The following is a 24,348-nucleotide window of genomic DNA, read 5'->3' on the forward strand; positions in this document are numbered from 1 at the left end:
AAGATTAATCTTGCTAACTTCTTAATGAGAAGTACTATGAAGTCTGTGGGATCAATATTTGTAAAATGCTTTGAGATCCTTGGTTGCAAAGTGCATAGTATTATAAAAATGCATAGTATATTGATATTGTCTTTCCCATCTGAAACTTTGATGCAAATTTGTTTAATTTAAAGAAATGTATTCAAGTTTGAATGTATGGTCTTGTTCTGGTAGTTGCCTTTCTTTCTATCAATTACTGAGTGAAATCCATTTGTTCCAGTGTTCATCTCCTGGGTTAGACTTAATGGGCCAAATTCAGACTTGGTGGAACTCCAGTGGATTTGCATTTGCTTACACCAGATCTGAATTTGGCCTTACACTAATCTGGGGGGAAAAAACACTGTACAGGGGTTAGTGTTTACAAAAATGAGTTACCTGCTCCCCCTATTGGTAACGAAGCAGAGGATATAATCCAAATACAATATTTTCAACTTTATTGAGAAGCCTATGTCTCTGTAGCAACACCGTGGTTCTGTAGCAATTACAAAAGACAAACAAATTAAAACAAAAGAAATTGTATCAAAAGTACTTTCAGTGTAGTCTGAGTGGATATGTCTAGTGCTTAGGTTTGGCCTTCTATTACCTTTCAGTAGGATATGAGTTCCCTGCCACTTGGGGGCCCCAAGCTCCTCTGTTGCCCTTAACTAGTGCTAATTACTCTGCTATAATGGGAGCATTTTGTTGTGCAGATTGCTGTTTCAAATCTGATTTAGATTGATAAGCCCGGATTCCCAAAGCAACCCCAAGCAACACGGTGCCCAGAAAGTCACTGGAACAACACTGAGATCCACAAAGCCTGACTTAGGCACCATATATAATGAACGAGGCTCTGTATATGATCAGTGCCTTAGAATGTGATCCACAAAATCTAGCAGGACAGTCAGTGAAAAATGCTGACCAGTGCTTTGTCTGAAAACTGGGAGGAGCCTGACAGGCATATAGACAAACCTGACACCATAGTTAGGATAAGCAATGGGTGCTCGGTATGTTTTCCCTGTTATTCTCATAAACCTAACAAGGCAATTTGGTTGGGCAGCTAATTGCTAATTAAGTATTGCTCTGACATTATAAGGCTGCTAGCCAGAAGTAAATACCCCAGGAATTGGAAGGAACCACGGTGCTGACATGACCTTGTTTCTCAGTGCATGGAGTTAATTATTTCACAGCATATCCAATGATATGGGGACGAGTAGGGTTCCAGGACAGGGGGGCATGTATGTGTTGCAACTTCAGTTCTGAGAACCCTGCCTTCTCCAGGTCCTTCCAGGTCTCTCTGGTCAGGCAGCACCCGTCTCCCAAATATCTCCAGGTTGGGTTGTAGACCTGTTGCCAAAAGTAGCTCCAGCTGGAATGATCTGCAGCCACATGCTCCAAGAAATACAAAGAACCACCCTGGGAAACAAAGCAATCAAAATGCTTCAGGAACAAACAAGGGCTCTTAAAATCACCAGCATCTCCCTTCCACTTTGGAGACACAATTCTTGGATCAAACTCCCCACATCCTGGCCATGTTTGGTTCAGACTCACTTCTAACTATTATGTCTTCAGGAACTGCTACCCATAATCAATTATCCATGGAGGCCAGTCAGCATTCCACCATGTTCTCATTCTGTCTTATTTCACTCCTATAAGACTTAAAAAATACTATTTGGGGAAGCTACATGACTACAGAAAGGTTTGAGTTCCATGTGGAAGGGGAAGGATGATCTTGTGACTGAGAGTCCGGACTCATGGATTCTGTTTGCAGCTCTGCCACTACTGCTTTGTGTGCTCTTGAGCAAATCACTTAACTTTCAGGTATTCAGTTTTTCCATCTGTAAAATGGGGATGATCAGAACACTTACCATACCCTCCAAGTGGTGAGGGTTAATTCACTGATGTTTATATAGCATGGTGAGCCAGGTGCCACTAGACAAGGATTGGGCATTCGCTTCATTGGCAGTCTTGTGAGCTGCACAACTGCTTCACTGAATCCACTGCCACAGCATATTCCAGTGATTAAAAACACTGGATAAGTAGCAGAGCTAGTGCTGAGAGCAAACCTATTGAGAACATTCAAGGCTGTTTTAGTGGAAGCTGGTGAAAGAGTTACGGATTCTGATTTGAATTTTTCACCCCTTAGTGAGGAAGTTGCTGTACATGTTTTTTGCCCTACCTTGTAATTTAGCTCCACAATGAAAACAAAATGTTTTGAATTGCCTTAAGGAATGTTTTTTATAGTCACAACCAAGGCTAACACCTTGTTTACATGGGGCAACTTCTACCAGTTACACAGGTTAACACCCCCGCCTCCCCGGTGTGGACACTTATTAGTAGCTTTTTTCAGTTGAGCTTAAACCTGTTCCCAAGTGATATAAGCTAAACCAGTGGTTTTCAACCCTTTTTTTAATTTGCGGACCCCTAAAACGTTTTGAATGGAGATGTGGACCCCTTTGGAAATTTTAGACATAGTCTGTAGACCCCCAGGGGTCTGTGGAACACAGGTAGAAAACCAATGAGTTAAGCCAAAAAAGGCACTGTTAGACCAGAATAAGTGTGTCATACTGGTATAACTATATCTGTTTAAATTTACATCTTAAGTTATAATGAACAAAGTTGCTCATGTAGATGAGGGCCAAGGGTGAGATGCTAAAAGCAATGAGGTTATCAATGAATATAAAGCATTAACTTAGTTGGGCATCGATATTACAGAACACAGGATAGTGCACGATTTTGCAGTCCAAGGGATATCTACAAATATGTTAGTAACACTGCAGGGTCCAGAGCATCTGGTAGGCATGTGTTTGACAGGCAATATTGTTAGTAAAGAGAGAGAGTGAGTTTGGGGAGAAGAAAAGCTGGCAGTGAAAGAGGAGAAGTGCTGGGTAATTCAAACTAGCCTCTTCCTGCTCAGCCTGGGATTCCACTCCCTCCAAAATGCACAGCCACCCACCCCTCCATTTATTGCTCTACTCTCGACAGATGTGTCCTATGTTGCCATGAAGTCCCTATAGCCTGCTTGAGAGTCCCTGAAATCACACACTCATGAGCTCTGTTTGAAGAATGGGTGTTCCTTCAGAATTCCTCCTGATTGCACCTTTGTTCAGCAAAAGGCTGGCAGAGAACAGGAGTGCTGGAAATTCTGGGCTATTGGATGAACAGTGAGCTTGGGGAGAGCACCAGAACAGCCATCCAATTTCCCTCTAACAAGTGGGTTTCATGTAACAAGGCTGCCAGCTGTTCTAGCTGTCAGATTGTACTGTGGTTCTGCCACTCCTGCTCTGCATGGTGACAGAATTCACCTGCTAGAACTACAAAGGCAAGGGCTTGTTTTTAATTCCCTCTCACCTTAATTAGGAAAAACAGCAAAGGCTCAGGCAGGTAGAATTCCAGCCTCGGTTGCCATGCAGCCTGCTGGGTAAGAGTGGGATAGCTTTCATCTTAATGAGAAAGTTACTTGCAGTTTCACTTCCACATTCAGATAATGGCAATTTTATGAGCACGCCTCTTAGCTATGTGTTTTGAGATCCATGGACTAGAAAGATGGCACATTTATGCTTGAGTCTTAAGTTTAAAGGGGGGGGAGGAAAAATCAAGGGTAAGATTTTCAGAAGCACTGAAATAACTTAAGTGTCTAAGTCTCATTTTTAAAAGAGGAACTTAGGCCCTGAAGGCACTTAGGTGCTTCTGAATATTTGACACCAAATCCATTAAGGGATCTAGTCAGATAGTTTGGGCTTCAGATAAGGTGCTTATCTGAATAATGAATAATTTGTAGCATGCTTGCATGTGGATGTTTTAACTAAGCTAAACCATCTAATGCTTTTGTGGCTTAAAAGAATTCTAAGGGAACAGCTGTTTGAATGTAAACATCCTCCTGCTATGTAGGGTTTGCACTCCAGTCATTGCAGCATTGTGCTAGTGCATGTGAACCAAAATTTGAATTGTCTGCTAACAGGAGTGGAGCAGAGGAACCTGTTTTCATTATCAGCATCATTGTGATTTTTTTTTTTTTGGTTAAAGTTGGTTCAGTCATAGCTAAGCGACTCACTAGCTGTTCAGGTCTGTCTCCTTACAGGAATAAGGGATAATGTTGTATTGGCTTTTATTTGGATGTTAGCCACATAACGTAAGTCAAGACAGCACAGGGATAGCCGTCTTACAAGTGTGTGTGATAAATACTGAAATGGTGTTAAGTGACACAGCAAAGGAAATGAAGGTGGCCTGGTTCCGTCTGTTTTCCTTTTACTACTTTCTGTTCAGAAAACTGCTGGCTTCCAGACAAACACATACAAATAAATGCTCTAGGTGACAAACGGTTGGATATTGACTAGCCCATCCTGTGGACATTTTTCAGTCTCTGCTCGCAGGAGAACACAGGGACTTCTCCCTCTCTGTGTCCCTGCAGCACATCTCCAAAGGGAGTTTACCCCTGCACACTAGGCCACTCGGGGGAGGGATGCGTCTCTGGGACAGGTGGCTCCACACACGCTCCCATTAGACCAGTCTTTGCATAGCACAGCTTGGCCCATAACCAAAATAGCACACACACCCCCAAATGGTACTCATACTCACCTGCCTGAGCACTCGCAAGACTTCTCTCAGGACCTGCTCGATGCTGCGCACTGAGCACAGCACCAAGGTGCAAACCACCACATCCATGGAGTCATCAGCCACTGCACGCAGGTCCTCACCGGAGGCCACCAAGAACCGTTCAAAATGGAGGTGTGGGCTGTCAGAAATGCTCTTGAGGAGGAACCTCTCAAAGTTGGGGTTGGGATCAGTGCATGTCACCCGGCATCCAGGTGGGTAGAACTGGAAGTTGGCTCCTGAACCTGTGCCTATCTCCAGCAGCCTGAGCTCCCTCGAAGTGCCTGCAAACTCCCCCAGGCTGCTGAACAGGTCCTTTTTCTGTTGGAAGAGTTTGCGGTTGTAGATAGTGGAGCACTTGGCCATGAAATATGGGAAGATCTTCTTACAGAGGGGGTCCCATAAGCCCAGATACGAGAGCAGGTACACAGGCAGGCTGAGGAGCTGGATGCATCGCTGGAGGAGAGGGATCAGCACCATCAGTGCAAAGAGGAGAATGCAAAAATCCTCAATCCCAGCTGCAAACAGAACGCCAAACCTGCTGCTGTGTTCCAACTTCACTGAGCATTTCCTTCTCGCTCTCCTGGCCAACCGGCTCACGCTGAACTGGTTATGTCCGGTTTCTCCAGCTGGCTGCCTTCCTAATTCTATCTTAAAGAGACAGAGCACTGTTTAGTCATAATTCTACAAGCCCAACTGAAGTGGGATGCAACGGGGATAGACATTGATTTGTTTGCTTACGTAATGTTGGGCTCAATCCTTCAAGGTCCTGGATGCTGTGGCTTGGTGGACCAAAGCACTTAATTATGTGCTTATCTTTAACACAGGAGTCGTTCTATTGAAGGCTAATGGTTACTACTCACGAGTTCAAAGCTAAGCACGGGTTTAAGTGCTTTGCTGAAGTGGGCCAGAGCACTCACCACTTGCAGGACTGAGCCCATTGTCACTAAGAAGCAGCAATTCCAGACCTCAAGCACATTCTGAACAAGCCTGTATGGAGGGTGCTGTATTGTCATAACACTGCCTACTTTTAGAGCACCATTATATTGGATACCCTGTGGCATGAGAACATAGTGTCCTCTACTTTGTCAAGCCGGGCCTTAAAAATCTAAGGAAGGAGATTCCACCACCTACCTAGGAAACCCATTCCAGTGCTTCGCCATCCTTCTAGTGAAAAAGTTTCCTAATATCCAACCTAAACCTCCCGGACTGCAACTTGAGACCATTACTCCTTGTTTTCATCTGGTACCACTGAGAACAGTCTAGATCCATCCTCTTTGGAACCTCCTTTCAGGTATTTGAAAGCAGTTATCAAATCCCCCCTCATTCTTCTGCAGACTAAATAATCCCTCAGCTTCTCCTCATCAGTCATGTGCTCCAGCCCCCTAATCATTTTCGTTGCCCTCCGCTGGACTCTTCCCAATTTTTCCACATCCTTTCTTGTAGTGTAGGGCCCAAAACAGGACACAGTATTCCAGATGAGGCCTCACCAATGCCTCATCTAGAGGGGAATGACCACATCCCTCGATCTACTGTCAATGTTCCTACTTATACATCCCAAAAATGCTGTTAGCCTTCTTGGCAACAAGGGCATACTGTTGACTCATATCCAGCTTCTCATCCACTGTAACCCCTAGTTCCTTTTCTGCAGAACCGCTGCCTAGCCACTTGGTCCCTAATCTGTAGCAGTGCATGGGATTCTTCCGTCCTAAGTGCAGGACTCTGCTCTTGTCCTTGTTGAACCTCATCAGATTTCTTTTGACCCAGTCCTCTAATTTGTCTAGGTCCCTCTGTATCCTATCCCTACCCTCCAGCGTATCTACCACTCCCCCCAGTTTAGTGTCATCGCAAACTTGCTGAGGGTGCAGTCCACGCCATCCTCCAGATCATTAATGAAGATATTGGACAAAACCGGCCCCAGGACCGACCCTTTCGCCATTCCGCTTGATATCGGCTGCCAGCTAGCCATGGAGCCATTGATCAATACCCGTTGAGCCCGACGATCTAGCCAGCTTTCTATCCACCTTATAGTCCATTCATCCAGCCCATACTTCTTCAACTTTCTGGCAAGAATACTGTGGGAGACCATATCAAAAGCTTTGCTAAAGTCAAGGAATAACCCGTCCACTGCTTTCCCCCCATCCACAGAGCCAGTTATCTTATCATAGAAGGCAATTAGATTAGTCAGGCATGACTTGCCCTGGGTGAATCCATGCTGACTGTTCCTGATCACTTTTGTCTCCTCTAAGTGTTTCAGAATTGATTCCTTGAGGACCTGCTCCATGATTTTTCCAGGGACTGAGGTGAGGCTGACTGGCCTGTAGTTCCCCAGATCCTCCTCCTTCCCTTTTTAAAAGATGGGTACTACATTAGCCTTTTTCCAGTTATTCGGGTCCTCCCTCGATTGCCATGAGTTTTCAAAGATAATAGCCAATGGCTCTGCAATCGCATCCGCCAACTCTTTTAGCACCCTTGGATGCAGCGCATCCGGCCCCATGGACTTGTGCTCGTTTAGCTTTTCTAAATAGTCCCGAACCACTTCTTTCTCCACAGAGGGCTGGTCGTCACCTCCCCATACTGTGCTGCCCAATGCAGTAGTCTGGGAGCTGACCTTGATTGTGAAGACAGAGGCAAAAAAAGCATTGAGTACATTAGCTTTTTCCACATCATCTGTCACTAGGTTGCCTCCCTCATTCAGTAAGGGGCACACTTTCCTTGATCATCTTCTTGTAGCTAACATACCTGAAGAAACTCTTCTTGTTTCTCTTAACATCCCTTGCTAACTGAAACTCCAAGTGTGATTTGGCCTTCCTGATTTCACTCATGCATGCCTGAGCAATATTTTTATATTCCTCTCTGGTCATTTGACCAATCTTCCACTTCTTGTAAGCTGCTTTTTTTGTGTTTAAGATCAGCAAGGATTTCAACGTTAAGCCAAGCTGGTCGTCTGCCATATTTACTATTCTTTCTACACATCGGAATGGTTTGTTCCTGCAACCTCAATAAGGATTCTTTAAAATACAGCCAGCTCTCCTGGACTCCTTTCCCCCTCATTTATTCTCCAGGGGATCTTGCCCATTAGTTCCCTAAGGGAGTCAAAGTCCGCTTTTCTGAAGTTCAGGGTCCATATTCTGCTGCTCTCCTTTTTTCCTTGGTCGAGTTCAGGATCCTGACATCTCATGGTCACTGCCTCCCAGGTTCCCATCCACTTTTGCTTCCCCTACTAATTCTTCCCTGTTTGTGAGCAGCAGGTCAAGAAGAACTCTGCCCCTAGTTGGTTCCTCCAGCACTTGCACCAGGAAATTGTCCCCTACACTTTCCAAAAACTTCCAGTTCTCCCTGCTTGTTTCCCAGGCTCCTTGCATTTGTGTATAGGCACTTAAGATAACTTGCTGATCGCCCTGCTTTCTCAGTATGAGGCAGGAGTCCTCCCCTCTTGCGCTCTCCTGCTCATGCTTCCTCCTGGTATCCCACTTCCTCACTTACCTCAGGGCTTTGGTCTCCTTCCCCCTGTGAACCTAGTTTAAAGCCCTCCTCACTAGGTTAGATATTAAGAAAAAGTTTTTAACTATAAGGGTAGTAAAGCTCTGGAACAGACTTCCAAGAGAGGTTGTGGAATCCCCATCATTGGAGATTTTTAAAATCAAGTTGGACAAACACCTGCCAGGGATGGTTTAGGTTTACTTTGTCCTGTCACCGCACAGGGGGCTGGACTTTGACTTCTTAAGGTCCCTTCCAGCCCTGCATTTCTAGGATTCTATGCAGAGGTGACACAGAACTGTTAATAGGGTATGGGTGTGTGAGAAACGTATTTTGAACCCACTCCCCACAAATCTATATATAAACCCTGACAGAAATTTGCGGGGGGGGGGGCATGTGACCCCATATGTTCCCCTCACCCCACGAATTGCCTCTGATTCTATGAATACGCTAACCCTCCTAGCCCCTCACATGTGCTAGGTGTCCTCATTTTATAGAGGGAGCGGGAGGCACTGTTTGATTAAATGACTGTTCGAGGGGCATATATGCAGTGTTGTTATAGCCATGTCAGTACCTCACTCACCTTGTCTCTCTAATATCCTGGGACTATCTTTTATTGGACCAACATCTGTTGGTGAGAAAGACAAGCTTTTGAGCTACACAGAGCTCTTCAGGTGTAGAAAGTGTACTCAAAGAGTGTCACAGATAAATACAAGGTGGAATGGATTATTTAGCATAAGTGAATCAATTAATTGATAGCGTAAGTCAATCAATTAACACTTATGTCAAGGTACCATTCATGGTGAAGTGGCCTGTTAACACTTCTCCAGTCATGGGGGAGGTGGGACAGGCTGGTGGAGAGGTTTAAGTGGGTTACAGATTGTTGTAATGAGCCATAAATCCAGTGTCTCTGTTCAGTCCATGTTTCTTAGTATCTAGCAAAGTTATGAATTTAAGCTCTGTAGCGTGTCTGAGTTAATGATGACTCATGATTGTCAAATAACAGGCTCAATTGGAATTATTTAATCAAAGATTTATACAGAAAGAATAGATACATTACCATAATTTGTTGTAAAATCAAGAATTAGGTCTCTCTTCTTCACTGTAACTGGAGGGACGCGACAGTTTTCATTCTCCGACTAGGTTCCCACATCAGTGTTATTACAGATGTTGTTTTGAAACAAAGAAAGCTCTCTTTGCCAGAAGAAACATATGTTCTGGTGTAATTTCTATACATTCTCAGTGTAATTGATGTATGTGTGAAGGCATGATTATTTACAGCTGAGAGGATTAAAAATTCTTCAAGATAATATATTTCAGTGGGCTTCCTTCCCCCATGATCATTCTGCCCTGTTGATTGCCAAACAGAAAACATCTGCTATAACAATAATCTCTTATCAGTTACCCGGCTACATATGTGCTTATGTAGACACAATATATAAATATAAAGGGGATGGTTTCACAGAGTATCTGGAGTTTTATAGACATGGAGACGCTATAGATTATTATATACAGTCTAACACAGAAAATTCCTGAATAGGGTTACTTATTGGACAAGGATCAGTGTTCTGGGCCTTAGAATTCAACATATTTTTTGTTAATATAGCAATTCTAAAGAATAGTTAATATATAAATGAATCATAAATACAGAAAGAAAAGGACTAAGGGTTACTATTTACTACAGCTCCCACGCATGTCTTTTGAAGGTGTTGTGCAAGCTTCCTTTGAGGATAGGCGACTGTGAGGTCAGATATAGGGCACGTCTTCACATGGCTTGTATAGTCGCAGCATAGCACTGGGAGAGAGAGCTGTCCCAGCGCTCTAATAAAACCACCTCCATGAGGGGCGTGGCTCCCAGTGCTGGTGCACTGTCTATACTGGCACATTACAGGACTGAAGCGTGCAGTGCTCAGGGCTGTGTTTTTTCACACCCCTGAGTGAGAAAGTTGCAGCACTGTAAATTAGTATAAATTTGATGTGTCCATTCTTCCCGTGGAGAAAAATCAGATGTTCAGTTTGTGCCCCCATATTTCTCAACATCTCTCGTATCTTTAGGGGTAACGCAGGAGAGATGTCTAACCTTCCAAGAACACAGTTTGGTATCAGCCATCCCTTGACAAATCATAACAATAGTGAGGAGTTTCGAAATGATGAGAGATAATGTGTTGATGTTCTCCCATAAATGAGACTCAAAGCAGTAAAGGTCACCCTCCTGGTTAACTATGGAATTAAACAAATGTAGCTTGTAGGAACTAGACTCAGGCTTGTAGTGCTAGAGGGAACATTAGTATAAAAACTGAGGAAAATGCGCCCCCACGTGGGAAATGGAGAAAACAACACACATGATGCAGCAGTGCTGATTATTTCCCCCAACTTTATAAGCACATTTTGTGTGTCTGTAGCATCACCATATAAAATGTGCCCAAGGGAATCTAAAAGAAAACAGAAAAAAATGGCAAAATCCACTTTTGGTCCTGACAGAAAGCTGTTTAGGCCAAGGAAGTTGCAGTACATGAGAGCAACATACTTGTGAATGCACTATATAAGAATTTGTCATGGGACATGACCTTAGTAATATGTAATATTTAACAGTGATGTTTAGCCATCAGAGCTAAGCAGGAAACCATTATTCCATTTTTAAAGTTATGAAAACAGACAGAAGTGAAGTACCTTGCCAGAGATCACAAATGGAGTCTGTGTCAAAACGATCATGGAAACTCAGAAGTTCTGTACTCCTGAGACCTGAAATTGGTGGAAAGATTTCCTTTAATTTCAATGGGCAATGAATCAGGCTTGTGCTCAGACCACATCTCTCTCTAAAAGAAACTGGCATCCTTGCTGGTGGCCAAAGATTGGATATGCTAATTGGACTTGTGTTATGGATAAGGAAAAGACTTACAGTACATTCTCCAGGGCTGGCAACGCTGTACCTTTAACGTCTCATCTTCATCGGCACCCTTGTCACCATGAGCATCTGTAACCCATTGGTGAATATATATCACAGGTACCCATTTGGCTGGATTTCAGGCTAGAGAGTGTCAGCTGGTTAACTCAAGCTGTAGTAGTTCATGCTAAACTTTATAATTGCACACAAAAAGTTACATGACTCCTTCAGTGCAGGTGATCTAGAGTTTGTGATTGAGACTTACAAAGTAGCACAAGTACATCATTCTTCATCTATTAAAATAAATCAAATTAAACAGGGATGTGTGAATCTTAGGCAGGATGATATTTTTCTCCCCTGAAGGGAATGGCTTCCTTTTTGATGTTGGTTTTGGAGCCAAAACACTGATCAGGAGATGTGGTTCCAGTGTTTTGAGTCTGCATCATTTGTGGCACTTTCGTTGTAACAGGCGAAGGCTTAAACTTGCAAAAGTGACTTTGTGTGTGTGTGGGGGGGGGGGGGTGTTTTGGCTGCTTAGCCAGAGGCACCTTACCAGAGCCTGATTTTTGCAGACAGCAATGAGCACCTGTCATTCTGAAAATTGGGCCATTAAGGGTGTCTTAAGTTGGGCAACCAAAAACTGAAGCACCTCAAATCACTAGTCACTTCTAAAATTTTTGTTCAGAATCATTCCCATGAATTTCAAAGGTAGTTTTAAGTTATCATTGTCTGAACTCTCCCATGTTCTGAATGGAGCTGCTGAGTGCTGAGCTCGTCTGGAAAAGCTGGCCCTTAAATGCAAGATTTTTGGCCATTTTAGATGAATTATCATCCCCCTCAAATAACTTTTCAAGATTGAATGGAGAGGAACTGAGAATATTCCCCTCCTCACAACCTATCTTCAAGAAGACATTGACTGGCCTGAGCGTTCGTAAAATTTCTTTCAGCACCTTCACTACACTGGCACTGAGGACAGCACCAGGATGCAAACCACTACAACCACAGAGCCATTGGCTACATGGCACAGATCACTCAAAAGTGCTTGAACCTGAGGTGCCAAGTCTCAGCAATACTTCTGATAAGAAACTTTTCAAAGTTCGGGTTGGGGTCAGTTCTACCTGCTCATCAGCAGGTCACTGCTGATGAGCAGGTTGAACTAGAGGTTGGCTGTGGTACTGGAGCTAATCTCCAGCAGCACTAACTGCCCCCAGAGACCTGCCAACTCCTGCAGGCTACTGAAGAGCTCCCATTTCTTGTGGGCCATTTGTGGCTAGTCTTTGCATGAAGCAGATTAATGTTTTCTTGCATATTGAGTCCCACAAGCCCCGGTAAGACAATAAGTATATGGGCCAGCTGGGGACTTGGATACATGCTCCAAGGAGGAAGGTTATGGCCCCCATCAGCTTGCACTGCAGGAGTTGCTCACGTTAGAATGATTCCAACGATGAGGCAGGTTCCTGATGAGTGCTGTCATCATAAATTTCTTAAGGTGTCAGAATCTAGTAACGCTCAGACCCTATGGAGAAATGTGAGCAACTGTGATCTCCTTTGCCAGGGTGAACTTCCATTCAGCTCCAGCAAGGATTTCTCATGTAGAACTGTACTCCTTAGTTGATCTCCTGGTCATGCAAACCTGACCTCCAGTCATTTCCAATGGGCATCATTAACTGCTGATGACTTTCTTGAAAAGGTTCTTGATGCTAAAGAAATTAAACTCTGCGTTATACTGACACCCCTGCTGTATGGTTGTGCATGCAGGGAGGCTCAGGAATGATCTTCCAGGGCTATACTTGCCTCTAGAGAAGGTGGACAGCAGTTTGGCCCACTATATAGGGCACTGGTCTGGGACTCGCATCTCTTCCTGCTATGTGACCTTTAGCAAGTTACTTCCCCTTCCCGGCTTTGTCTCTTTAAACTCTTAGTGACAGAAACGGTCTCTAACTAGAGGAGTGTTCCCTACTGATTACAAAGGAGCCCTCTAGGCCCTACCATAATACAAATATAAAATATGAGTAATGACAGGGTCACATGAAGGAGGCTGCAGTGCTACTGTCAACATTACACCTATTCTGGGGATAGAGGGAAGACTTGTATTCCAGTGGTACCTGGAGTCCCCAGCTGAGTTCAGGGCCCTGTTGTTCTGGGTGCTGTACGTACATATAGTGAAGGACCGTACCTGTCCTTACAATTTAAGTAGACCTGACAGAAAGGAAGAGCAACTATCCCAGTTTTGCAGATGTGGAACTGTGGCACAGGGAGTCTGGGCTCAGCCAGGAATTGAACCCAGATCTCCTGAGTCCCAGCCCAGTTCATTAACCACAAGTCCTCCTTGTAGGAAGGTCACAAATCATTATGACCTGGACACTGGTTATTCCTACCGTACCATAGGTATATGGTATAAATGACATGTCCCTGCCTCCAGGAAATCATAAACTAAATTAGACTTAACTCCACATAAGAGGACAAAGGGTGTGGGAAAGGGAAATTAGGGTTATAACAATGAGATCAGAAGAGATGTTTGTTAGGGCTATTGCGCATATTTGTTTGCACCTGCCCAGCTGTGTGTTCCTTAAAGCGGTGATGCATCGTCAGCCAGTTACTACACCAGATCAATAATGACAGCATTAGCTTTGTTCTGTTTCCTACGTAATTTTACCAAGGTAGTTTTTTTTTCCGACCTCTGTGATAATAGGTAGCCCATACAAAACCTAGACTGATGATATGTGCCTGCCGTCAGAGCTGGCAAGTGCATATGAAGTGACTGGCCTTGTCAGGAGTCATAGCTGAGCTGGGCTGGACAGTGAATTAATCAATCGTGCTTCTGTGAGGTCACACAGGATTCAGCGTAACTGATTCTTGATGTACCCTAACTCTGCTTCCTCAAGGCCTCTCTGATCAGGCAGCACCTAGCTCCCAATCATCTGCTGGTCAGATGATAGACTTACTGCCAAAAGTTGTCCCAGTGGCTATGATCTGCATTCACGAGCTCCAAGAAAGAGAGAGGCACCACCCTAGGAAAGAATTGGATTTGTACTGGACATGCTTGCTCATCACTGGGTGCTTTTTCCACCCAGTGCAACATGCAGTGGTAAGATGGCTCCATTATCCCTCCAGCACAGCAGAGGGAAGTGCTGTCAAGGTTCAGAGAGGACCAGGTTCAGGAGGAAGCCAGAGGCTGTGTGAGGTCAGGAGTATCAGGTCATAGTGGAATGGAGAGCTTGAGAGCAGGACGATGATATGCCCTGTAGCTGCAGGGAGCCAGTACTAGCTGCAGCTGCAGCACATGAGATGGCAGTCTGCAGGCAGGAGGACTGTACAGAGGGGTGTCACTGGTATTTCAAGTCCCTGGAATGATTGTGACTGTTAGTGTGCTGTGAGAGTGTTTGCACTATTTGTTTCTGGCAGCCCGCATACAGGAATCCTCCGTCACACAAAGTGTGTGAGTAGTGTTTTGGGGAACATGAAGGGCTTAGTGCGTGAAGCACCTACAGCCCTAGCCTCTGAGCCTGTGGTACATCCAGCCCACTACCATACCCACTGAGGACTGGTGTGCCATGGGGTTGGTGCTCCACAGCAGTCGCTGCACCACTCTGCAATGGGCGGTTACAATACCAAACCATTTAGGGTCATGGACACTGCTATCAATGCAGAGAGGCTGTTTGTTCAGCATTAGGGTTTGATGGTTTAAACTTTGATTTGGGGAATTTTTAAATTTCTCTGGGAGCTGTTGCCTGTTACTGAGTGGCAGGTTACAACCATTTAAATCAATATTTTTCTATCTTCCTTTCCTCTTATTTCAAATCCCACAAGAATTTAAGCTCGAGAGAGACCCAAACTCCAAAAGCTCAAACTTTTTCAACATCTGGGCATTTCCCATTTAGGGGTTTAGTTTGGGTGACTGCTTATTTAAAACGAGTGTGAGGGTGTATACTTCTGCAGTGAAGCATCTAAATTCTAGAGGCCAAATCTCCCCTTACGTTACAATAGGGCAGCCCCACAGAAGTGGCAGTGTAACATGATGGCAGATTTAGTTCATGTGTCTGTTTCAAAGCAAGATAAATGAGCCTTCATATGTAATACTCTGTGACCCAGTGGCTTGTCTGCTCAGCACCTAGATTTCCTAAAGCTGCAGCCAGAGGACAAGGATTCAAAATCCTGAGGAGAAGACACTTTTGCGAAGTGAAAATCTTTAAAAATAGTAATATAAAAGGGTATTTCAGGTTGTCGTCTCAGCAGGTACTTTCCATAGACACAATCCTGTTGAGGATTTACACAAGTCAAAAAATCTTAAGGTTTAGGCTAAAAACTCAAATAATCGGAGTAAAACGTTCTTTAATAGAGATGGGTAACTTGGATCAATTACTATTACTCTCACTTTGTTTCAGGGAGTCCTGTGGCACCTTTAAGACTAACAGATGTATTGGAGCATAAGCTTTCGTGGGTGAATGCCCACTTTGTCGGATGCATTCCGACGAAGTGGGCATTCACCCACGAAAGCTTATGCTCCAATACATCTGTTAGTCTTAAAGGTGCCACAGGAGACTCTGTTGCTTTTTTACAGATCCAGACTAACACGGCTACCCCTCTGATACTTTGTTTCAGGTTCACTTATTCTTAAGGTTTAGGCTAAAAACTCAAATAATCGGAGTAAAACGTTCTTTAATAGAGATGGGTAACTTGGATCAATTACTATTACTCTCACTTTGTTTCAGGGAGTCCTGTGGCACCTTTAAGACTAACAGATGTATTGGAGCATAAGCTTTCGTGGGTGAATGCCCACTTTGTCGGATGCATTCCGACGAAGTGGGCATTCACCCACGAAAGCTTATGCTCCAATACATCTGTTAGTCTTAAAGGTGCCACAGGAGACTCTGTTGCTTTTTTACAGATCCAGACTAACACGGCTACCCCTCTGATACTTTGTTTCAGGTTCACTTATTCTTAAGGTTTAGGCTAAAAACTCAAATAATCGGAGTAAAACGTTCTTTAATAGAGATGGGTAACTTGGATCAATTACTATTACTCTCACTTTGTTTCAGGGAGTCCTGTGGCACCTTTAAGACTAACAGATGTATTGGAGCATAAGCTTTCGTGGGTGAATGCCCACTTTGTCGGATGCATTCCGACGAAGTGGGCATTCACCCACGAAAGCTTATGCTCCAATACATCTGTTAGTCTTAAAGGTGCCACAGGAGACTCTGTTGCTTTTTTACAGATCCAGACTAACACGGCTACCCCTCTGATACTTTGTTTCAGGTTCACTTATTCTTAAGGTTTAGGCTAAAAACTCAAATAATCGGAGTAAAACGTTCTTTAATAGAGATGGGTAACTTGGATCAATTACTATTACTCTCACTTTGTTTCAGGGAGTCCTGTGGCACCTTTAAGACTAACAGATGTATTGGAGCATAAGCTTTCGTGGGTGAATGCCCACTTTGTCGGATGCATTCCGACGAAGTGGGCATTCACCCACGAAAGCTTATGCTCCAATACATCTGTTAGTCTTAAAGGTGCCACAGGAGACTCTGTTGCTTTTTTACAGATCCAGACTAACACGGCTACCCCTCTGATACTTTGTTTCAGGTTCACTTATTCTTAAGGTTTAGGCTAAAAACTCAAATAATCGGAGTAAAACGTTCTTTAATAGAGATGGGTAACTTGGATCAATTACTATTACTCTCACTTTGTTTCAGGGAGTCCTGTGGCACCTTTAAGACTAACAGATGTATTGGAGCATAAGCTTTCGTGGGTGAATGCCCACTTTGTCGGATGCATTCCGACGAAGTGGGCATTCACCCACGAAAGCTTATGCTCCAATACATCTGTTAGTCTTAAAGGTGCCACAGGAGACTCTGTTGCTTTTTTACAGATCCAGACTAACACGGCTACCCCTCTGATACTTTGTTTCAGGTTCACTTATTCTTAAGGTTTAGGCTAAAAACTCAAATAATCGGAGTAAAACGTTCTTTAATAGAGATGGGTAACTTGGATCAATTACTATTACTCTCACTTTGTTTCAGGGAGTCCTGTGGCACCTTTAAGACTAACAGATGTATTGGAGCATAAGCTTTCGTGGGTGAATGCCCACTTTGTCGGATGCATTCCGACGAAGTGGGCATTCACCCACGAAAGCTTATGCTCCAATACATCTGTTAGTCTTAAAGGTGCCACAGGAGACTCTGTTGCTTTTTTACAGATCCAGACTAACACGGCTACCCCTCTGATACTTTGTTTCAGGTTCACTTATTCTTAAGGTTTAGGCTAAAAACTCAAATAATCGGAGTAAAACGTTCTTTAATAGAGATGGGTAACTTGGATCAATTACTATTACTCTCACTTTGTTTCAGGGAGTCCTGTGGCACCTTTAAGACTAACAGATGTATTGGAGCATAAGCTTTCGTGGGTGAATGCCCACTTTGTCGGATGCATTCCGACGAAGTGGGCATTCACCCACGAAAGCTTATGCTCCAATACATCTGTTAGTCTTAAAGGTGCCACAGGAGACTCTGTTGCTTTTTTACAGATCCAGACTAACACGGCTACCCCTCTGATACTTTGTTTCAGGTTCACTTATTCTTAAGGTTTAGGCTAAAAACTCAAATAATCGGAGTAAAACGTTCTTTAATAGAGATGGGTAACTTGGATCAATTACTATTACTCTCACTTTGTTTCAGGGAGTCCTGTGGCACCTTTAAGACTAACAGATGTATTGGAGCATAAGCTTTCGTGGGTGAATGCCCACTTTGTCGGATGCATTCCGACGAAGTGGGCATTCACCCACGAAAGCTTATGCTCCAATACATCTGTTAGTCTTAAAGGTGCCACAGGAGACTCTGTTGCTTTTTTACAGATCCAGACTAACACGGCTACCCCTCTGATACTTTGTTTCAGGTTCACTTATTCTTAAGGTTTAGGCTAAAAACTCAAATAATCGGAGTAAAACGTTCTTTAATAGAGATGGGTAACTTGGATCAATTACTATTACTCTCACTTTGTTTCAGGGAGTCCTGTGGCACCTTTAAGACTAACAGATGTATTGGAGCATAAGCTTTCGTGGGTGAATGCCCACTTTGTCGGATGCATTCCGACGAAGTGGGCATTCACCCACGAAAGCTTATGCTCCAATACATCTGTTAGTCTTAAAGGTGCCACAGGAGACTCTGTTGCTTTTTTACAGATCCAGACTAACACGGCTACCCCTCTGATACTTTGTTTCAGGTTCACTTATTCTTAAGGTTTAGGCTAAAAACTCAAATAATCGGAGTAAAACGTTCTTTAATAGAGATGGGTAACTTGGATCAATTACTATTACTCTCACTTTGTTTCAGGGAGTCCTGTGGCACCTTTAAGACTAACAGATGTATTGGAGCATAAGCTTTCGTGGGTGAATGCCCACTTTGTCGGATGCATTCCGACGAAGTGGGCATTCACCCACGAAAGCTTATGCTCCAATACATCTGTTAGTCTTAAAGGTGCCACAGGAGACTCTGTTGCTTTTTTACAGATCCAGACTAACACGGCTACCCCTCTGATACTTTGTTTCAGGTTCACTTATTCTTAAGGTTTAGGCTAAAAACTCAAATAATCGGAGTAAAACGTTCTTTAATAGAGATGGGTAACTTGGATCAATTACTATTACTCTCACTTTGTTTCAGGGAGTCCTGTGGCACCTTTAAGACTAACAGATGTATTGGAGCATAAGCTTTCGTGGGTGAATGCCCACTTTGTCGGATGCATTCCGACGAAGTGGGCATTCACCCACGAAAGCTTATGCTCCAATACATCTGTTAGTCTTAAAGGTGCCACAGGAGACTCTGTTGCTTTTTTACAGATCCAGACTAACACGGCTACCCCTCTGATACTTTGTTTCAGGTTCACTTATTCTTAAGGTTTAGGCTAAAAACTCAAATAATCGGAGTAAAACGTTCTTTAATAGAGATGGGTAACTTGGATCAATTACTATTACTCTCACTTTGTTTCAGGGAGTCCTGTGGCACCTTTAAGACTAACAGATGTATTGGAGCATAAGCTTTCGTGGGTGAATGCCCACTTTGTCGGATGCATTCCGACGAAGTGGGCATTCACCCACGAAAGCTTATGCTCCAATACATCTGTTAGTCTTAAAGGTGCCACAGGAGACTCTGTTGCTTTTTTACAGATCCAGACTAACACGGCTACCCCTCTGATACTTTGTTTCAGGTTCACTTATTCTTAAGGTTTAGGCTAAAAACTCAAATAATCGGAGTAAAACGTTCTTTAATAGAGATGGGTAACTTGGATCAATTACTATTACTCTCACTTTGTTTCAGGGAGTCCTGTGGCACCTTTAAGACTAACAGATGTATTGGAGCATAAGCTTTCGTGGGTGAATGCCCACTTTGTCGGATGCATTCCGACGAAGTGGGCATTCACCCACGAAAGCTTATGCTCCAATACATCTGTTAGTCTTAAAGGTGCCACAGGAGACTCTGTTGCTTTTTTACAGATCCAGACTAACACGGCTACCCCTCTGATACTTTGTTTCAGGTTCACTTATTCTTAAGGTTTAGGCTAAAAACTCAAATAATCGGAGTAAAACGTTCTTTAATAGAGATGGGTAACTTGGATCAATTACTATTACTCTCACTTTGTTTCAGGGAGTCCTGTGGCACCTTTAAGACTAACAGATGTATTGGAGCATAAGCTTTCGTGGGTGAATGCCCACTTTGTCGGATGCATTCCGACGAAGTGGGCATTCACCCACGAAAGCTTATGCTCCAATACATCTGTTAGTCTTAAAGGTGCCACAGGAGACTCTGTTGCTTTTTTACAGATCCAGACTAACACGGCTACCCCTCTGATACTTTGTTTCAGGTTCACTTATTCTTAAGGTTTAGGCTAAAAACTCAAATAATCGGAGTAAAACGTTCTTTAATAGAGATGGGTAACTTGGATCAATTACTATTACTCTCACTTTGTTTCAGGGAGTCCTGTGGCACCTTTAAGACTAACAGATGTATTGGAGCATAAGCTTTCGTGGGTGAATGCCCACTTTGTCGGATGCATTCCGACGAAGTGGGCATTCACCCACGAAAGCTTATGCTCCAATACATCTGTTAGTCTTAAAGGTGCCACAGGAGACTCTGTTGCTTTTTTACAGATCCAGACTAACACGGCTACCCCTCTGATACTTTGTTTCAGGTTCACTTATTCTTAAGGTTTAGGCTAAAAACTCAAATAATCGGAGTAAAACGTTCTTTAATAGAGATGGGTAACTTGGATCAATTACTATTACTCTCACTTTGTTTCAGGGAGTCCTGTGGCACCTTTAAGACTAACAGATGTATTGGAGCATAAGCTTTCGTGGGTGAATGCCCACTTTGTCGGATGCATTCCGACGAAGTGGGCATTCACCCACGAAAGCTTATGCTCCAATACATCTGTTAGTCTTANCTGTTCCCTGAGGGAGTCAAAGTCTGCTTTTCTGAAGTCCAGGGTCCGTATTTCCTGAGGTTACCATGAAGCACTCAAATTGGAGGTGCTGATTTGCAGCAATGCCCCTGAGGGGGAGCTTCTCAAAGTTGGGATCAGCATGGATGTGTGTGATTCTGCAGCTTGGTGAGGAGAACTGGAAGTTGGCGTCAGCATCATATCTGATATCCACCACTGCTGGGTCCCAGGAAGGGCCAGTGAACTCCTGCCAGGGGTTGAAGAGCTCTGTTTTTTGTCAGACATTTCTTGTTCTATGATGGGGAGTGTACTTATACAGAGAGCATCTTGAGTAAGCTCCAAAGAGATGGGCAACTCTTCTGAGAGGTATTAACAAAGCCATCATCAGCATGGATCACAGAAAAGCTCACCAGCAACATGACTGGCTGGAGAACTCTCCTAGGGACAAGACTGGTTTTGCTCACTGCTGTTGTCCTCATAATTTTTTTGTGGTGTATCAAGTTAGCTAAAGTCAGGCAGAAAACTTAATGAGCTCTGGCACAGAAAGAAATGCAAGATGACCTCTTTTATCCTGATACTGGCATCAGATCTCTGCCTCTGCACTGGCCCCTTGGGCCTGGTCTACCCTATGAGTTCAATTCAAATTTAGCAGCGTTAAATCGAATTAACCCTGCACCCGTCCACACAACGAAGTCATTTATTTTGAAATAAAGGGCTCTTAAAATCGATTTCTGTACTCCTCCCTCACAAGCGGAGTAGCGCCAAAATCGATATTGTCATTTCAAATTAGGGTTAGTTTGGCCGCAATTCAATGGTTTTGGCCTCCGGGAGCTATCCCACAGTGCACCATTGTGACCGCTCTGGACAGCAATCTGAACTCGGATGCACTGGCCAGGTAGACAGGAAAAGCCCCGCGAACATTTGAATTTCATTTCCTGTTTGCCCAGCACAGCAGACCATAGGTGACCACAGAGAGCTCATCAGCACAGATAACCATGCAGGCCGATAATCGAAAAAGAGCACCAGCATGGACCATACAGGAGGTACTGGATCTGATCGCTATATGGGGAGAGGATTCAGTGCTAGCAGAACTTCGTTCGAAAAGATGAAATGCCAAAACTTTTGAAAAAATCTCCAAGGGCATGATGGAGAGATGCCACAATAGGGACTCAGAGCAGTGCCGCGTGAAAGTCAAGGAGCTCAGACAAGCCTATCAGAAAACAAAGGAGGCAAACGGTTGCTCCGGGTCAGAGCCGCAGACATGCCGCTTCTACGCTGAGCTGCATTCAATTCTAGGGGGGGCCGCCACCACTACCCCACCTCTGACCGTGGATTCCGAGGTGGGGGTAATCTCATCAGCCACACCTGAGGATTCAGCGGACAGGGAAGAGGAGGAGGAGGACGAGCTTGCGGAGAGCACACAGCACTCCGTTCTTCCCAACAGCCAGGATCTTTTTCTCAGCCTGACTGAAGTACGCTCCTAAGCCAGTACCCAAGACCATGAGCCCATGGAAGGGACCTCAGGTGAGTTTACCTTTTAAAATATAAAACATGGTTTAAAAGCAAGCGTTTTTTAATGATTAATTTGCCCTGAGGACTTGGGATGCATTCGCGGCCAGTACAGCTACTGGAAAAGTCTGTTAACATGTCTGGGGATGGAGCAGAAATCCTCCAGGGACATCTCCATGAAGCTCTCCTGGAGGTACTCCAAAAGTCTTTGCAGAAGGTTTCTGGGCAGTGCAGCCTTATTCCGTCCTCCATGGTAGGACACTTGACCACGCTATGTTAGTAGCAAGTAATCTGGTATCATTGCATGACAAAGCCTGGCAGCGTATGGTCCCGGTGTTTGCTGGCATTCAAGCAACACCTATTCTTTCTCTCACTGTGTAATCCTCAGGAGAGTGATATCGCTCAGGGTAACCTGGTTGAAATATGGGAATTTAATTAAGGAGACAGAGGTGGCCGTTCCTACTGGGCTGTTTGCCTGTGGCCGAAAAGAAATCCTTCCCTGCAGTTAGCCAAGCGCGGCGGGGAGGGAATTGGCGCTGAGGTTTTCGCCTTTGGCTAGCAGGGATCTTCCCTGATACCAGCCATGCAGAGATTGTGGAGCACACAGCAAGCAGCAATAACAATGGGGATATTGGTTTGGCTGAGGTCTGACCGAGTCAGTAACGAGCGCCAGCGACCTTTTAAACGGCCAAATGCACATTCTACAACCATTCTGCACTTGCTCAGCCTGTAGTTGAACAGCTCCTGACTCCTGTCCAGGCTGCCTGCGTATGGCTTCATGAGCCATGGCATTAAGGGGTAGGCTGGGTCCCCAAGGATAACTATAGGCATTTCAACATCCCCAACGGTTATTTTCTGGTCCGGGAAGTAAGTCCCTTGCTGCAGCCATTTAAACAGACTAGTGTTCCTGAAGACGCGAGCGTCATGAACCCTTCCCGGCCAGCCCACATTGATGTTGGTGAAACGTCCCTTGTGATCCACAAGTGCTTGCAGCACCATTGAAAAGTACCCCTTGCGGTTTATGTACTGGGTACCGGGTGCTCCGGTGCCAAGATAGGGATATGGGTTCCATCTATCGCCCCACCACAGTTAGGGAATCCCATTGCAGCAAAGCCATCCACTATGACCTGCACATTTCCCAGAGTCACTACCTTTTGTAGCAGCAGCTCAGTGATTGCTTTGGCTACTTGCATCACAGCAGCCCCCACAGTAGATTTGCCCACTCCAAATTGATTCCCGACTGACCGGTAGCTGTCTGGCATTGCAAGCTTTCACAGGGCTATCGCCACTCGCTTCTCAACTGTGAGGGCTGCTTTCATCTTGGTATTCTGGCGCTTCAGGGCAGGGGAAAGCAAATCACAAAGTTCCATGAAAGTGCCCTTACGCATGCGAAAGTTTCGCAGCCACTGGTAATCGTCCCACACCCGCAATACTATGCGGTCCCACCAGTCTGTGCTTGTTTCCCGGGCCCAGAATTGGCGTTCCATGGTTATAACCTGCCCCATTAACAGCATGATCTCCAAAGCACTGGGGCCCGCGATTTGATAGAATTCCATGTCCATGTCCTCCTCACTCTTGCCGCCGCACTGCCGTAGCCTACTCCTCGCCGCCTGGTTTGGCAGGTTCTGGTTCAGCATAATCTGCACGATAACGCGCAAGGTGTTTACAATGTTCATGACTGCTGTCTTGAGCTGAGCGGGCTCCATGCTTGCTGTGGTATGGCGTCTGCACAGTTCACCCAGGAAAAAGGCGCAAAATGGTTGTCTGCCGTTGCTTCCCTGGAGAGGGGGGAGGATGTACCGAGAACCACCCACGACAATGTTTTTGGCCCCATCAGGGATTGGGATCTCCACCCAGAATTCCAATGGGCGGAGGAGACTGCGGGAACTATGGGATAGCTACCCACAGTGCAACGCTCTGGAAATCGACGCTAGCCCCGGTACATGGACGCACACCGCCGAATTAATGTGCTTAGTGTGGCCACATACATTCGACTTTATACAATCTGTTTCCAAAATTCGAATTATATAAATTCGGATTAATCCCGTAGTGTAGACATACCCTTGGTTACATATCCCAATGTAATCTACTCCACCTTCTAAACTAAGACTCTGATTCCTGTCATCCCTAAAGCTGCATGCGCCATTCTAAGAGGATATTTCCAGCTAGAGAATTTAATGTTAAGGTTTCCTGATATTCTGGGGGAACTCAGCTCCTCAGTTAAGACATGTCCTAGCTCAAGTTATCTACACTTAAGTCAACTCCTCTTAAGTTAGCCTCACTCAAATGAGAGTCTCTGTACTGTGAAATAACACTCAAGCAACACAGAGCAGTTGTGTTAGCAGATGACGAGTTGTGCTAACTCAGGCTGTAGCCTGTACCCCCTCATTGACCAGCCAACTCAAGGGAAAGCATCACTACACTCAGATTAAGAGTTT

General features: G+C 44.5%; 1 protein-coding gene across 1 annotated transcript; it reads right to left on the reverse strand.

Moving 5' to 3' along the window:
• Positions 1–456: 456 nt before the first annotated feature.
• Positions 457–5,215, reverse strand: METTL7A (methyltransferase like 7A). Its single transcript, XM_034793053.1, has 2 exons — positions 4,594–5,215; positions 457–1,431 (listed from the first exon to the last, which is right to left on the reverse strand). The coding sequence occupies exons 1-2, from the start codon at positions 5,086–5,088 to the stop codon at positions 1,195–1,197; spliced, it is 732 nt and encodes a 243-aa protein (XP_034648944.1). The 5' UTR covers positions 5,089–5,215; the 3' UTR covers positions 457–1,194.
• Positions 5,216–24,348: the final 19,133 nt, after the last annotated feature.

The sequence above is a fragment of the Trachemys scripta genome, chromosome 16 (assembly GCF_013100865.1).
Source record: "Trachemys scripta elegans isolate TJP31775 chromosome 16, CAS_Tse_1.0, whole genome shotgun sequence".
Classification (NCBI taxonomy): Eukaryota; Metazoa; Chordata; order Testudines; family Emydidae; genus Trachemys; species Trachemys scripta.